The sequence below is a fragment of the Mytilus trossulus genome, chromosome 10 (assembly GCF_036588685.1).
Source record: "Mytilus trossulus isolate FHL-02 chromosome 10, PNRI_Mtr1.1.1.hap1, whole genome shotgun sequence".
NCBI classification, from domain to species: Eukaryota; Metazoa; Mollusca; class Bivalvia; order Mytilida; family Mytilidae; genus Mytilus; species Mytilus trossulus.
The window spans coordinates 48,375,695-48,392,201 of record NC_086382.1 but is presented as its reverse complement, the minus strand read 5'-3'; the positions used below and the strand labels follow the sequence as shown (position 1 = coordinate 48,392,201).

Below are 16,507 nucleotides of genomic sequence, written 5' to 3'. Positions count from 1 at the left end.
TCTCTGTAAAAAATCTTGTTCTGTCCTTTTGTTATGTACTTGTATACAATATTATGTATCTTTTAACTGATATTTAATAAAATTGTTTTCTAATACATTTTACATATCGATTTCTTATTCATTTGACGAATGTGGTATGCGATTTACTTTCTCAATTTATTACTTTTTCTGCAATATATTGGAATGCTCAGGTAGACACTTAAGGTACGGAATCATTGTTTGTTTATCGTACATAAATTGTCGTTTAATGATTTATGTTCGATATATATAGAAAGATTTATAAACAGTGTTACAAAATTGGCTACAGTATATCTCGGCATTAAGGAAGACAGAATAAATCGTAGCATAAGAAATCGAATGACGAATCAGGTTGCATCACTGACGAGACATGTATGGTCGAAATGCGCATCTGGTGCAAGAAAATTGGTACCGTTTAATTTTATAACTAGCACTGGGTCGATGCCTCTGCTGGTGGACTATTAGTCCCCGAGGGTATCACCAGCCCAGTAGCCAGTACTTCGGTACTGGCATGAAATACGGATTTTTTGTGTTATTAAAATTTGCTGTTACAAAATATTAGAAATTATTATAAATTAAGGAATGTATCTCCCTCATGCAAAGCTCTGATTCCTTTCACGGATTTGGCTTTACTTTTTGAACCTTTTGGATTATAGCTCTTCATCTTTTATATAAGCTTTGGATTTCAAATATTTTGGCCACGAGCATCACTGACGAGACATGTACATGTATGGTCGAAATGCGCATCTGGTGCAAGAAAATTGGTACCGTTAATTTTATTACTACCACTGGGTCGATGCCTCTGCTGGTGGACTATTAGTCCCCGAGGGTATCACCAGCCCAGTAGCCAGTACTTCGGTACTGGCATGAAATACGGATTTTTTTGTGTTATTAAAATTTGCTGTTACAAAATATTAGAAATTATTATAAATTAAGGAATGTATCTCCCTCATGCAAAAAGCTCTGATTCCTTTCACGGATTTGGCTTTACTTTTTGAACCTTTTGGATTATAGCTCTTCATCTTTTAAATAAGCTTTGGATTTCAAATATTTTGGCCACGAGCATCACTGACGAGACATGTATGGTCGAAATGCGCATCTGGTGCAAGAAAATTGGTACCGTTAATTTTATTGCAAAATAACATTGCGTAACTCATTTAGAACAAGAACTAATGCGGGCATACACGTATTTTACTCAAATCATTATAGATTATTACATGGCATTTTCCATATGGCCCTGGTATCAGCCCAAGACTCCCATATCAAGCCAGAGGGTTTTAGCCCGAGGGCTTGATATGGGTCGTGGGCTGATACCATGGGCTATATGGAAAATGACATGTTATAATCTATTTATCACATATTTTCAAGCAGGAGAAAACAAATAGCTTACACCAAATTATGTTTGATATTTCATCAAAAATCAAAAAGATATTTAACGAAAACAATAAATAAATGTATCACTGTGCCGTTGAGTTAAAAAAAGTTCATATCACAGTTGGTTAACAACGTTTTGTGAAAAGTTTCAGAAATAGATTAACAATAAATATATTAATTTTAAGAATTGCAAATATTAAACGACTTTAAAGTGTTACATTACAAATTCTTCTACAGCACATTTGTAACTTTCTAAATTTCTTTTCATTGTGTTTAACTTGTTTACAAGTGGCCTTTGATTGACAGGTCACCGGAAGTTAAACTCAGGGGCTTGATATGGATTTCGAGGGCTGATATCGATATCGGCCCCTAGGGCTGATAACCAACCTTGACTTCCGAATATTATTGGCCATGCAAAAACGTTCATATCAGTACAAAATATGTGATAATATATGATAAAGTACCTAATGGAAGATCCATCAAATAATGTAACATATCATTTGCGTCCCCATACATTTCCCTCAAACACTTCCAGGACACTGAGTAAATGAGACATTCAATCAAAATGAAAGAACAAATAAAGTTAGGAAGAAATAATATTTTGACAGTGGAAACCTTAATTTTTTATTTTTGTATGCTCTAACTAGAAATATCTTAAATTAATGTATGAAATGTTCGTGGAGATCCTAAATTGAAGTATATAGTATTAGTGAAATAAAGTAATAATCGAAATATTGTCAAAGCGCAAAAAGGTAAGAAGACAACCATTATAATCATAAATCAGAGACCATGACAAGTAAAAAAGAAAAAAATGAATTACAAAGAAAATAAATAAAAAAAATACTAAAATGTTTGTAATTTAATAGTGCGGAAGTTTGGAACCCAAACATAGATTAATCATTTTGGAACATGGTGTGTCGCTAGAAATATAACATGCCTTTTCATGACAATAGCATGGTTATAAGGTATCAGTAAACATTGTTTTTCGGACAGGCGTATTCTATCGGATTCCTTAATGCAATGTAGCAAAAAACAATCATGTTAAAGTCTTTGGATTGACCTCACAGGGGACCAAACATATGACCGTGTATCTCCGAGGCGAACTAGCAACAATAAAAATAATTCCGTAGGAAGAATAGTACGGTGATACAGCGGAATCGATCGACCAAGTGGTTTTACAGGGAAAACTCTACAACATTGCCCTATGGGATGACAGAAAACAGCATATATAGTTCTCGTAAGATCTATTATAGAGTATGGAGCAATTATTTCGGACCTATATACCCAAAAAGACATTGATATATTTATACAAAAAAGAGGAGCGAGATTTATTACAAAAGACTACAAATCAACGGATGAAGGATATATGACTACAATGCTATCACAACTTCAGCTCCCGTCTCTACAATCAAGAAGACAACAACAACGACTGATTTTCTTTTCAAAGTGTTTGAGGGGAAGATACCAGCGCTTCCACTGGACGATCTTATTAAATTCCACAGACCCAAACGGCAAATAAAAGCAAAAATGTTTGATAACTTTGTATCCAAGAACATTATAGACCAACAAGTCCATAACAACATTTCGGGCCTTTTATAGCTGGGCATGCGATACTGTTATATTCATTGTTGAGTGTAGTATGCTGACCTGTAGTTGTTAATAAAATATATTTGTCATTTGGTCACATGTAACTTGTTGAGAGTTAACTTATCTCATTGGCAATCATATCACATCTTCTAATTTTAAAACTAAAGACAAACAACAGTCTTTCTAACACAACCAAGAAAATCTTCAACTCAGTAATATTTACCCCACCTAAAATCGTGAATCAACTTAGATACAAATTATGCTAGTGACGTACAATATCTAGTTCAGAATACCATTCGATAACTATGATCTACCTTACATTATACTTTACCTCGACAATGAGTAAACTATTGATACAAATAATTATCTACATCCGAAAATTGAAATGAAAATATTTCTAAGACGAAATAAAACACAATTAGATCATTTTATACAAATAAGCATACAGAAACACATTGGCCGAGTTCACTTGAAACTCTTCAATCGACTTCAGAGTTAATAGATTATCACGTGTACGCACTCGAGTTGATTTTCGGAACTGTGACATCCCATTAGTCCGACAACCATTATTCCGACAGCCCATTATTCCGACAGCCCATTACTCCGACAGCCCATTATTACGACAACCCATTACTCCGACAGCCCATTATTCCGACAATGCGTTTTTCTTATGTGTATTGGTAAATTTTCTTTAAAAAGACCAACTCCGTTCTTTATGATATGTGTGGTTGTCCGTCTTGATTACAATTACTTTTTCCATGCTGGATATTTGTCTCAGTATATTGGAGTTAATACACATGCTGATGGCAACTGCTCAGTCTTTACCCACGTCCCATATTCGTTTTAAGTGGAAAGGTACTTTATCTATCTTAATATTTCGTTGTTTGTGTGTCCACCATCAGTCTGTGCTGTTCTAGTTCGCTATTTTTTCGCATGTGTGTCTCGATCTACCTTCTTTATAAAAAAGAAGATGTGGTATGATTGCAAATAACACAATCATCCACAAGAGACCAACATGGCAGACATTAACAACTATAGGTCACCGTACACCTTCAACAATGAGCAAAGCCCATACAGCATAGTCCACTAAAAAAGGCCCCGATATGACAATGTAAAACAATTCAAACGAGAAAACTAAAGGCCTTATTTGTATAAAAAATGAACGAAAAACAAATATGTAACACAGAAACAAACGACAACCACTGAATAACAGGCTCCTGACTTGGGACAGGCAGATACATAAATAATGTGGCGGGGTTAAACATGATAGCGGGATCCTAACCCTCCCCTAACCTGGGACAGTGGTATAACAGTTCAACATAAGAACGAACTATAAAAATCAGTTGAAAAAGGCCTAACTCATCAGATGGACAATAAAACAAGTGAATGTGGCTGGGAACATGTACATCCCGACAACAAAAAGACACTAGGAACATATCTGAGAGTATTCGGAGTTATCTGAAAGCACTGTAGTTCATAGCCACTAACAACTAATAAAAAAAATCATGCATCTAAGACTTTTGAACTAGATCTTCGGCTCCACCTTTTTGCGTATCAGGGGAGTGATGTTTTCCCCACTATTAACTACATATAAAATAAATATATCGGAGTTTGATGACACTACCCGCCGTTTTTGTTCGCAACGCTTTCTCTCCTTGTATCACTCATCTGAGTTTTATTTAAATTAAATTTGTTGCAGAAATATACAGTCAACGCATTTTAATGCTCAAATAGAATGAGTGCAGTATGAAAGTCAATAACAAACTAGTAAAAAATCTAAGACAATGTGTGACATTCTTGTCCTGCTTGTGTCTTTGTCATATTGTCTAATTTTAAAAACTTAGTACATTATGTGTTTTGTTGGAAATTTGACATTTGTTCTTCATTTAAAGCATTTTTCAAGAAGAAGAAAAATATTTAGATATTATTGATTTTAAGAAAGGTAGGTCATATGTTAATTCACAATCGGTGCTCTTCCATTACATTAAGAATTGGAAATGCTCGATACTAAAAAAATCGTTTTGTACAGCTGATAAAGTTGAGGATGGGAGTTTTTTTTCAATCGAATGCTCACTTCATAATAATTTGAGGGTGGAACTCTTTCACCATCATTTCTAGCACATGTAAGAACTTTAAAAAGTAAGATAAAGAAGATAAATTTTGTTAACACAAGAAAACTTTTCTATTATGGGGGAAAATGATGATTACATTCAATTTGTTAGTTCTTTTGAATTATGGATTACATGTCTTGATACTGACTGTTATTTGATATCCATGTGTTAGTTGGTTTTTTTTCTATTTTGTCTTGGCTCCGATTGTGACCGAGGCTATAAAGATAATTATATCATATTAGTATTGTAATGTTTTAATGTCATGAATGTTGACCCAATCATTAGACCGCCGCTTCGAAAAAGTTGGGTTAGACTGTTTTACCTCTGTCTGTCGTATCGTCTAACCGTCCATCCGTCAGTTTGTCCGTCCGTCCCATAAATATTTTCGTTCCATCTTTTTTCATGAACTACATTACAAGGATTTCTGAAAGGTTAATTGAAGTCGGCTGTGGCGTGTGATACTTTTTCAAATTCATTACGCATTACATGTGACAGCCAAGTTGAAAACTGTCGTCACATTTTACTCAGGAACTACAAGAAATTATTTCTGAAATTTGATTTCAATATTTATATAAGTCAGTTATACTGTGTGATGCTTTTTCAGATTCACAACTCAAACACTTCCTGTCTACCAAAATGTTTGGGCGGGGTTGTCATCAGTAGCTCGTACCACCAATGGTTGTTCTTGATTTATACATGTATGCTCTTTAAGATCCTTTAACTTGGAAAATGACATATTCTTTTCTGTTTTATTCTATATATATACAGATTTCGAATTGAGTATATATAGAAAGTATTCGAACTACCTTAGCCTCATGTTATATATACGGGATTATTTCTTAAAATATGTTATTACATATCTAAACGTAATAATACAGACAGACACATTTTATTTTCCCCTGATACCATCAGTGTCGGACTTATGGGTTGTCGGAGTTTTGGGCTGTCGGAGCAATGGGTTGTCGGACTTTTGGGTTGTCGGACTAATGGGTTGTCGGACTAATGGGTTGTCGGACCATTTGGGCTGTCGGACTAATGGACTGTCGAAATAATGGCGTGTAACCATTCGGAACAACTCTAAGTAACTCTAGGGTTAAGCCTGACCAAACATAAAAAAATTAAATATTAACATTGGTTTGTCGTCATTCAAGAGTTTTTCGAGTTTAACCCTGGTTCGGTGAGGGTTTGAACAAGAGAACGAGGGGTTAACTCGAGAGGTTCAAGTAAAATCGTATTGTTGAAACCCGAGTAAGTAAAGTTAACTCGAGAGTTTCGAGTGAACTCGACCATTGAAAGATGAAATATCGTATACACAACCCAATTATCAGTATGGGGTGTGTCCAATTTCTCCGGCAGAGTAAAAGGCAATAAACTCTGCATCGACCTTTAAAATTTGGACCAGTTTAAGAATACACATACGTATTTAAATATTAAAAGGTTTAATTTCATAAATTTCTCACTTCAAATCAAGCAAAAGTTAAATAAAATAACAATTACTCTTTTTTATGTATATTTAAAGGAATGAAAATATTTAAATATGGCAGTTATATTGCAGGTTATAAATTCACTTAGATATCCATTTTTAACATAAAAGTAGAATTTACGATCAGTTTCACTTTGTTGACGAGAATATAAGTGGTTAAATATCACGTTTGGTTTCACATTTAAATTGGATTCATCCTTTCAACGTAATAACGTCGTGGATGATAAGAAACCTTATTTATGCTGAATGATAAAACGGTTTTGTTTATTCTTTTCAACGGTTTTAAATGTTTGAAGGTAAGTTAATAGCTCTTTTTTCATTTTTCTTTTAAGGTTTTTTTATTTCTACTTTGGACTAGAATAATAAAAAGTTTTGCCAATAGATAAAGTTATTATTGTAAACTCTTCCTTTAGTATTTATTAACATTTCGTACATGAATGAAGGAAGATGCGGAGCTATATATAAATGACATACATGTAGCTACCCACCACACAATATAACTATATGTTTACTCTAGATTGTAGCATGGTTTGTATCCGTTTAATGAACCGTACAACATAATATTACAAAATGAAAGGCTGAATTTTGAATGTCTTTTTCTTAAGTTCTTACCTAAAGACTGATCTTTGGGAGTATTCAGTGGAATACATGCTTCTCGTTGTGAATTCACAATACAAATATTGCAAGTTCGGTTCAGGTATAGATATTTATAAACCTTGAACATATAATATGTGTCTCAGTCCTTGTTATGAAGAATGACGCTCAGTATTGGTCCTGGGACACTGTTTATTTAAGGAATATCGGATAATGACCATTCAGCAACTAATATAAAAAAATATATACATGAACTAAATGTTTCCTTTGGGGTCAGATTTTTTTAACTTACTTAATATATGACTTTACAACTAGGTTGCGCAACTAAATCCTTTCTTTGCACGTCTGTTTAATGTAAAGAAGAGTGTCTATGTAAGAATAAGCATAGAGTGTTTACTTATCTATTATCTTTGGGAAAACCTATTTTGATCCAATTTTTAAATGAAATAACTATCCGTTATTGAATATTCACCAGATAATATTGACATACTCTGACTTTTTACTCCTATCAATTATTTCTTTTCTGATTTGAGCAATTTAACCTTTAACAATTGTATTGACTGAAAAAATGTTTGCTGCCAATTTTTTAACCTCATATGTTTGATGTTGTTTTCACAATGAAACGGAATAGTGTGACATGTTATATTATTCTTTGTTAATTTCATTTGCCATTCAACCTAGTAATTTGTCAATTTTGAATGAAGTACAAAAGGCTATTCAGAAAAAAATGAATTAAAAGTAATATATAAAGAGGAAACCTCAATAATTTTCTGTTTCAATCTGGTTCATATTTGAACATAACAGAAATATCTATAATTTAAATCTTAGCGAACTCTCTTAAACTAACACACATTTAAACGGTTAAATCACGTACGGAAGGTTTGTTTCGCTTATCTAAATACGTCAAAGTGTACCTGATAAAAACTGAAGGGAAGTTATGAGACTCGAAACTACATGTTCTTAACAACCGATTACGAATTTAACTACACAAACAAATAAGTAAAATCTAACTACAGTCTTTTTGCATAGTAATTTCTGTGTATGATTGATGCTGTAACATATACATTTGGATTCTGTAATGAGTTCTTTAGTGCAGGTAAGAATTAAAATAGTCATATCGTCCAATTTCACTGAAATAGTACACATTTTTGTTTATTGGCCTCCTAAAGCCGGCCTCCGGGTGCGGGAATTTTTCGCTGAATAGAAGATCCATTGTTGGCTTTGAGCTGTTTCTGCTATTTGGTCGGGTGGTTGTCTCTTTGAAACATTCCCGATGTTAATTTTCAATTTTTTATCCAATATTCCAGTTTAAATAAAATATTGTTTTTTGACAATAAATATACAAAATGCAGAGGGATGTGACGTCAGCAAGAGATACATGTGCGTCTAGTATCGCCTACCAGCTTTGTTCAAAGTATTTATCATATGTATATCATTGGCGATGATATTTGAACTTTGTAAATATTGAACTTCCTGAATCAACATAGAAATAGAAATGAACACTTTTACTGCATACACTGTACTCAAAAAGATATATACGAAGTAAACTTTTATGTAAATATATTATTATAAATGTCATATACAATGTAAGTCTCTCACAAGCTACATGATCATGATTCATAATGTAACCAGCCAGTCTGGACTGGAAGATGGCAAAAAATAGAAAGAGAAAACAGAAAATGTGTATTATGTAATTCAGATGCCATCGGTGATGAATACCATTACATTTTTAATTGTTCAGCTTTTGATAACTGTAGAAAACAATGTATTGTATTTTACTATAGAAATAGTCCAAATACATTGAAGTTTTATGACTTAATGAATTCAAAAAAATTCAAAAAAATGTTCAGATCTGAACGAACTATGTAAACTTATTAAGGAGATCAATAACAAATTGAATTTTTCTGGGTGAACAATTGTGAATGCCTCTATCTACTTTCGTACATTATTTATTTATGTAATTTTGAAATATGTATAATTATCTCTATACCTTTGTAATTTGGTTTGTGAGAATAAAGATATATATATATATATATATATAGACATATTAACTTCGTATATATATACATGCCAATCAGTAAAGGACAAATATACGAAGATAGGTTAAAAGGCAATATTTCTAGATTCTTCTGCACATAGGATAAGAGGGAATTAATTGTATTGATTTGAAAGTATTGATGAATTTCTTACTTTCGAACATTTACCGGAATGTATTGATAAAGTTATCAATTGAAATTACGTACGGAAACATTTCATTATTGTTAATATACGTGTTTCGATTTGGAACTTCATCAGTGACTCTGTCTTTAAATATAACTTTTGAAATATATTTTAGATTGAACAAACAGTTTTAAGGGTTTCTTTACATGGTAAAGTTGAATAGTCAAATTCTAAATTTACATGCACAATTTCGACATCATGATCTGGTAGACCGTTACTCAATAGTTTTCATCAATTACCATGGACATTTTTATGTGTTATAGTCGGGAGTCCATTCCTCTACTTCCTTCTTGATTCTTGTGTATGCTGTTAGAAACTTTATCGGTACTTCTTGAGGAACGAGTCTAGTTACTGTCCACCCTTCGTGGGCTCGTTAGCTATACATTTGCATATAATGTATGTCTTATAAAACATCATTTATATTTGTTCTTGAATAATACCTATCGTTTAAAACATGCATGTAATATTTGCCACTGGGCATTAAGCAACCAACCATCAACCAATCAATTGTCTCTGTCTACTGTTATATTATATCAGTTTAATGGTAGCAGTAGTTCGGTATCCTTTCGTTCATTTATTTCAAAATATTTAAAAAAAAAAAAAAAAAAAAAATATTCATAAAGGAGTAGGTTCCAAAATATAGCAGTTTTAGAAAATTGTGAAAATGTAACCATTAAGCTATATTTTGGAAAGTAAAATGCTTCTGCTATATAAATATGAGCTGTTTTCGAGAATACAATGCACAAATATCGCGTTCTGGCATCATTTAATTAAGTCATGCTAAATTACTGAAATCTTCAAAATTTTAGCATTTTGGTTAATTTTTTGACGGCTACCGTATACAATGAAAGTGTCCGCATTCGTGACCATTCATAATATTGAAATGTAAGTTGTATATTTGATGATAATACAAAACGTATATAAAGGTTGAGTATAAACAAGGATGCGGCCACTTTCATTTTTAACAAAAACCAACTAAAAAGTGACGTTTTTTGGCATATTTGATAGGTTTTTTTATATTTAAACTTGAATCAGAGCGTTTTTAATGACTAAATCAGTTAAAATCGTTCACATACACTATTCGAATCAATTGAAATAAACACTTAAGTATTTATAAAATGTCCAAAAACTTTCGTTAGATGAACCTGAAATTTGAGGCCAAAACGGGTCATTACCGGACCTACTCCTTTGGAATATCAATCAACAGCAAGCATTTATAAAACATTCTATTCGCAAATATTCATTTTTGATTCGTCTATAATCGACGAGTCGCTTCGCTAAAGCAGTCATTTTCAGAGTTTAAATTTAATCCTATAATCCAATTAATAGTTTATATAAACAGCAATATTATAATATTGTATAATACGTCTCTGATATATAGAAAATGTTTGTTCAAACAGAGCAATCACGGAAAACATTTTACGGAAATCAATAATCGTAAATCTGTCGTTAAGTTTGATATTTTGCTAATTGAAAAATGATATTTAAACTTTTCAATGAACAATTATAAATTACTCGTTATACGTTACTGATTATATGGTCTAGTGGACTAATTTTAATATCTACTAAATCAAAATATTGCGTTTACGTTCGTTTGTTTATAAAGTAAAATCGATTTTGATAAAAGAGGATTATAGACTTACATTTGCCGTAAACAATTGACATTTCTGTTGTTTGTTAGATTATATTTCAATATGGAAATCGATGAAGGTTTTAAATGATCGAAAGGATATATTAAAATCATCACAGTAATGCATAGAGACGTGAAAATTCTATAGTATATTGCATTAGTGACACAGGATGTTTTCGGGTAAATATGAATTTGTTGTACTGTTAACGTCACGAAATTCTGATTAGCTTATAGTCTTCCTATGTTCGCTTTAAATCCACACTTCAAAAGGGGGCTTGTTAAAGTTAAGCTTTCATAAAGTGACCTCATATTTTTGATGATTGATTTTTTTTATTAAGATCTGCAATAAATGTTCAAACATGTATATTGAGACTGTCAGTGATTGCAATCATGGACGAACTCATACACTTTAGACGTTAAATGCAGCATGCAATTTATTTTTTATAATATACGTGTAGATTAGACCGTTGGTTTCCCCGTTTGAATGGTTTTACACTAATCACTTCTGAGGCCCTTTATAACTTGATGTTCGGTGTGAGCTAGGGCTCTGTGTTGAAGACCGTACCTTGACCTATACTGGTTTACTTTTAACAAATTGTAACTTGGATGGAGAGTTGTCTCATTGGCGGCACTCATACCACATCTTCTTATATCTAGAAAAGAATAATCTACTCATGCTTTGTAAATTAGCAATTAGTTTGAAAATGAGAATGTAGAACCTCGTCTTTCGGTTGGAGCTGTCACTGATTTTGTTTAAATTTAAAGTCGAAAACAAAAAGGAAAATAAAAGTTTAAAATGCTCCTTAAGCTTTAACAACGAAAAAGTAATAAGTGGTTTTAAAAACGTTAAAATACAAGATGGCGATGAAGTTATAAAAATACAAAGATGTGGTATGATTGCCAATGAGACTACTATCCACAAGAGTCAAAATGACACTAACCGCTTAGTAATAGCATGTCTCGAAATGACAATGTTTTTTAAACAATTGAACGAGAAAACTAATGACGTAATTTTTGTACAAAATATATTGACCGAAAAACAAATATGTTGCACAGCAACAAACAAAGACTACTGAATAATAGCTTCCTGATTTTGGGCAGCCGCATACATAATGTTGCGAGGTTAAACTCGTTTAAAAGCGCCTATTTCCATCTTTTCTCCATGGACTGAGATCTGACGTCAAACATCTAAAGTCCTTACACCTTAGAGCAATATCGCACTAATCTTGGTTGACCTCTAATAAAATCAAAAATTTACCAAACCAACTAATCTCTTAGAATATTGAGATGAAGAGTGATAATTTTTAAAAGGATGACAAACAAAACAACTCAGTTATAATACATATATACAATCAGGTAGTTTGCTGTTAAAATTTGATCCAGAAAAAAGTTAACATTCACTATACAACCTTTGCTTCAGCTATCGCAGTTTCAGAAACATGCGCAAATATTATGAAACTTCTTTCAATGAAATATATAAATGCACTAGAAATAAATAACCGCAATATCTAATTTGCATTTCAAGCGCATGAAACGTATTTCTTACAAATTTTATCAATAAAAAGTAAGGTGTGGAAAATATTAAGTAATATATATTGAATGAAACTGGCGAATGAATTTCACAGTTCAGATTTATCTTTTCATTTCAATTAAAATCAACTTACTTTAAAAATCTAATAAACGATATCAGCGTTTATAGGCTTTTCACTCACATCAAATAACTTTTTCTGCAATAAAATATATAAAAGTGATTTGAGTACAAAGGTCAAATGCGTATATATAGCTATCACTGTATATAAGAAAACTTTGTAGAAATTGGATATAATGATGAACAATGTTGCCGTTCACAAGCCTCGATAATGTGAACATTTGTATTATTTAATTGAATGCCAATATACATTGCAAATCTATTCAGTATTATTTGCATACGTTTTGCATCGTAAATAATAAAATTGAATTGAGACACTTTAAAAGACAGATTTGTTGACACAAATACTTAATATGAGAACAGGTAATACATATTGAGCAAACAAAACAGTATATGATCGTATATACCAGTACTATATACCTGAAGAGAAATCTCCTCTGAGAAACGAGTATATATAGACTATGTGGCAGATTCGAGGGGGCGTAGAGGGCCTACATCCACTTTGATTTGAAAACATTACAATTTTAGCATAAAATCGCCCAGAATTTTTCCGCTTTCGCTAAGATCAGCTGTATTTTTTTGCGGTCTAATAGTATTACGTCCCCTTTAAAAAAAATCCTGAATACGCCCCTGAGATATAACTACTGTTGCATACAAACAAACCAACATTAACAAAAAATCATTGAAATTCCTAACAATTATTATAATTAAAGTTTAGTAGTAAATTTCATCATATATCATTATTCGACAAGCATATTGAACGTCCATTTTCATTGCGAACACAAACAATGCATCTACCGTAAAGTCTTTATATAAAACATGGAAGCAAACTATCTCCAAACATGACAACACATATCAACGCAGATGATTATGTAATATTAAATATTTTTCAATGCAATTATTTTACAAATCTAACATTAATTGATTGTTGATGGTTAACAAATTATATATTTTATTGATGTCATCTCACAACATCAGTAAAACCAGTCGATTTCTTGACAGAAAACAGGTCAATACTTTTAAAAGGTATATTGGATTTGAAAGATAAATACCAGTATATCATTAATCGTAGGTTTTTATTCCTTTCATCTGTATGACATAAGACTTATAGAATTGGCTACTAAAAAGGATGAATCGATCTGCAGTGCTACGCATGTGGATATTTTTTAAGTGATTTGTGTTCTCTGATGCCTGGTAACTATAGCAGACTGGAGTGTCAAAATGCAATATGTACTACTTGGGGACTAGATAAGTGGGTATAAATCATTAGTATATTTGGAATGTAAATACTTCAGAAGTTTCAACAATTTGGGGATTTACTTATTTTATTATCTATTTCAGACTTGATTGAATGAAAACAGATTTGGATATATATCTGGCTAACAGTGGTGTTTCTAAAGACAATTACAATGTTTAGTGCAAGGCAGATTATAATCGAAGTGATAAAATCTTCAAAACATTGAACATTGTATTCAGTAAGACACCCAAAGTAATACTAAAATACCATGCCGTCGAACGAAAATCCAAATTATAATTCATCTCGGATGCAACGAGCTTATCGCATTAATAACATTGAAAATACACGTTTACAGGGAAAACTACATTTGTTAGAGAAAGAAAAGGTACATGCTGTTAGAGTGACAAATCAAGATATCCGGCTTATATCTCTGACGTTGGATTATATCAATTCATGCAGTGGTCATAGTCCAGAAGGACTTGCGCCTAAGGAAGAAATGATAAAAGAAAAAGAGGACGAAGGACCTTTCTTTATGTATGGTCAACGAATAATTAGTCGTAAAAGGCGACGTATAAAACGGCCACAATCAGCGATGTATGCTGGTTCAAGACGTCGCAAATCAGATAGCGACTTTTCAGCATCACTTGCTTCCGTACAAATTCGACCACAGAGCAGTCCTGTGCGCAGAGGACTCAATGGTCCAATCAAAGACTCCGACGCTGAGAGTTGTATTTCAGATGTAACTTTAAGTAGTTCTTCCGGTAGCACGACTAGTTCTAAACCAGCATGGATGGATCAAACTAATGCACTCACTAAAAAACTCTTAAAAGCAAAAGAAGGTGTGCCGGTGTTCAAACGCGGTTTACATGAAAGACAGAGAAAAATTCGTCGTCATAGTGCAGGATTTGATTTAAGCTCCTTAACTGTACAGTTACAAGCTCTAGAAACTCCAGATTCTAATAGGAAAGACAATTCACATTCTGGTGGTCTCAGGCGAAATGCTGGAATATCAGAAATTCTCAATCAACCTCAGCCGACTTTATCAGCCAGTGCTTGGAAAAATCAACTCATTCAAAATCGATTAAGTTCGGCGCCTATGAGCGTGTCCGCAAAGAGACAAAGCATCCACGAGCTAAAGGTAAAAATAAACGAAGGGCGCCAAGAATTTGTTCAAAACAAAGTAAAAACTTTCATCAGTCAAAGAACAGATGAATGAAATTAGTATGTGTTTCTTGCCAATTTCAGTGATGATTAAGTGAAAATTAACTATGTTTTTTTCTAGTCAACAACGAAAATATCATATAACTTATGCATTTATAAAACAATATATTGAATGAATAGTAAGATTTGTTTATATATTATTAGTTTTTTTTATCTGTGTTACTGTACATCATTTATAAATGAAGTTATTTTTTACTACAGTATAGTACAAAGTTTTCGTTGAACATATACGTTGTTTGTTTTTTGTACCTTGTTGAAGTTGTGTGGTTTTCAAACATTTTTAAAATTCATTGTGATCGTCACAGGTACAGGTACTGTATGAAACACAGTTGTAAGGTAATTTCAAAGTGACTTAAAATCCGATGCCATCCATTTTGTGCGGATGTTCTTGAAACTTGATTTGTTTTGGCAAATCCAGTTTAGGAAGCAATTCAATATTACTATATAAAAAATCATTCCCCGTACGAAAAGACGTTAATGTCAAAGAGTCATGAAACTGCATCTAGTATGTCCAAAGTGTGAAAGACCTAACTTTTTAACTTTTTGAGCTTGTAAACAAAAGTTGATAAGGGACATAATACACCAATGAGTCAATGATTAATGACCTTGTGGCATTACCAAGCTAAATGGAGATCAATGCGTGATCCATAATTATAATGATTTAAAATGGAGCAGTACCGATCTTGTAAGCAGCATAGGATGTTGATGCTCCAATATATAAGCAACCTATGGCACATAGAGGTCACCATAACACAATTAAGGTCGCACGTGCAGAGTCAAATTATTTATGTATCTGCTTTCTAGTTCATCGATATCCGTACTTTTTGACCAATCAGTGTATCAGTGGTATACATACTAATGCTAGATCCATAATCAAATGTTATACTTACTTCTATCTAAACGGAAGTTCGTTCGGTCCAAATTCCATTCGAAATTAAACAATTCAGATATCAAATTTATTATCGATCATACACCTTCAAAATAAACTCATCATAGATACACCAGGACTAAATTTAGTATATACGCCAAATGCGCGTTTCGTCTACTAAAGACTCATCAGTGACGCTCGAATCCAAAAAAGTTTAAAATGCCAAATAAAGTACGAAGTTGAAGAGCATTGCAACTTTGATATCAATTGAAATCAGAAGGTTAAGGCTACCGAAATAGTAAATTTAATCTTTAACCGAGAAAATTGCTTTCTGCTTAAGGACTCATAAATACCACATTTGCTGCGGAGAAGAACCAATCTTAAAGTTCTTATTCTTTTTCTCAATCTGCAGTCGAAACCACGTCATTCGTCACTTGAGACCACAATGAAACAAAAGGGAATTAAACATTTTTCGGTCAATGATTTCAACAATAGTCAGGTGTCTATATAAATCTA

General features: G+C 32.6%; 1 protein-coding gene across 3 annotated transcripts; it reads left to right on the top strand.

Annotated features, from left to right (window-relative positions):
• Positions 1-6,766: 6,766 nt before the first annotated feature.
• Positions 6,767-15,256, top strand: LOC134687524 (uncharacterized). 3 transcript variants are annotated; one of them, XM_063547895.1, is made up of 2 exons: positions 6,767-6,869; positions 14,007-15,256. In XM_063547895.1, exon 2 carries the CDS (start codon positions 14,171-14,173, stop codon positions 15,116-15,118), a length of 948 nt encoding a protein of 315 aa, XP_063403965.1. In that variant the 5' UTR covers positions 6,767-6,869; positions 14,007-14,170; the 3' UTR covers positions 15,119-15,256. The 3 variants fall into 3 exon arrangements, with proteins under 3 accessions (XP_063403965.1, XP_063403964.1, XP_063403963.1); XM_063547894.1 differs by lacking the exon at positions 6,767-6,869 and adding an exon at positions 8,023-8,263; XM_063547893.1 differs by lacking the exon at positions 6,767-6,869 and adding an exon at positions 10,966-11,197.
• Positions 15,257-16,507: the final 1,251 nt, after the last annotated feature.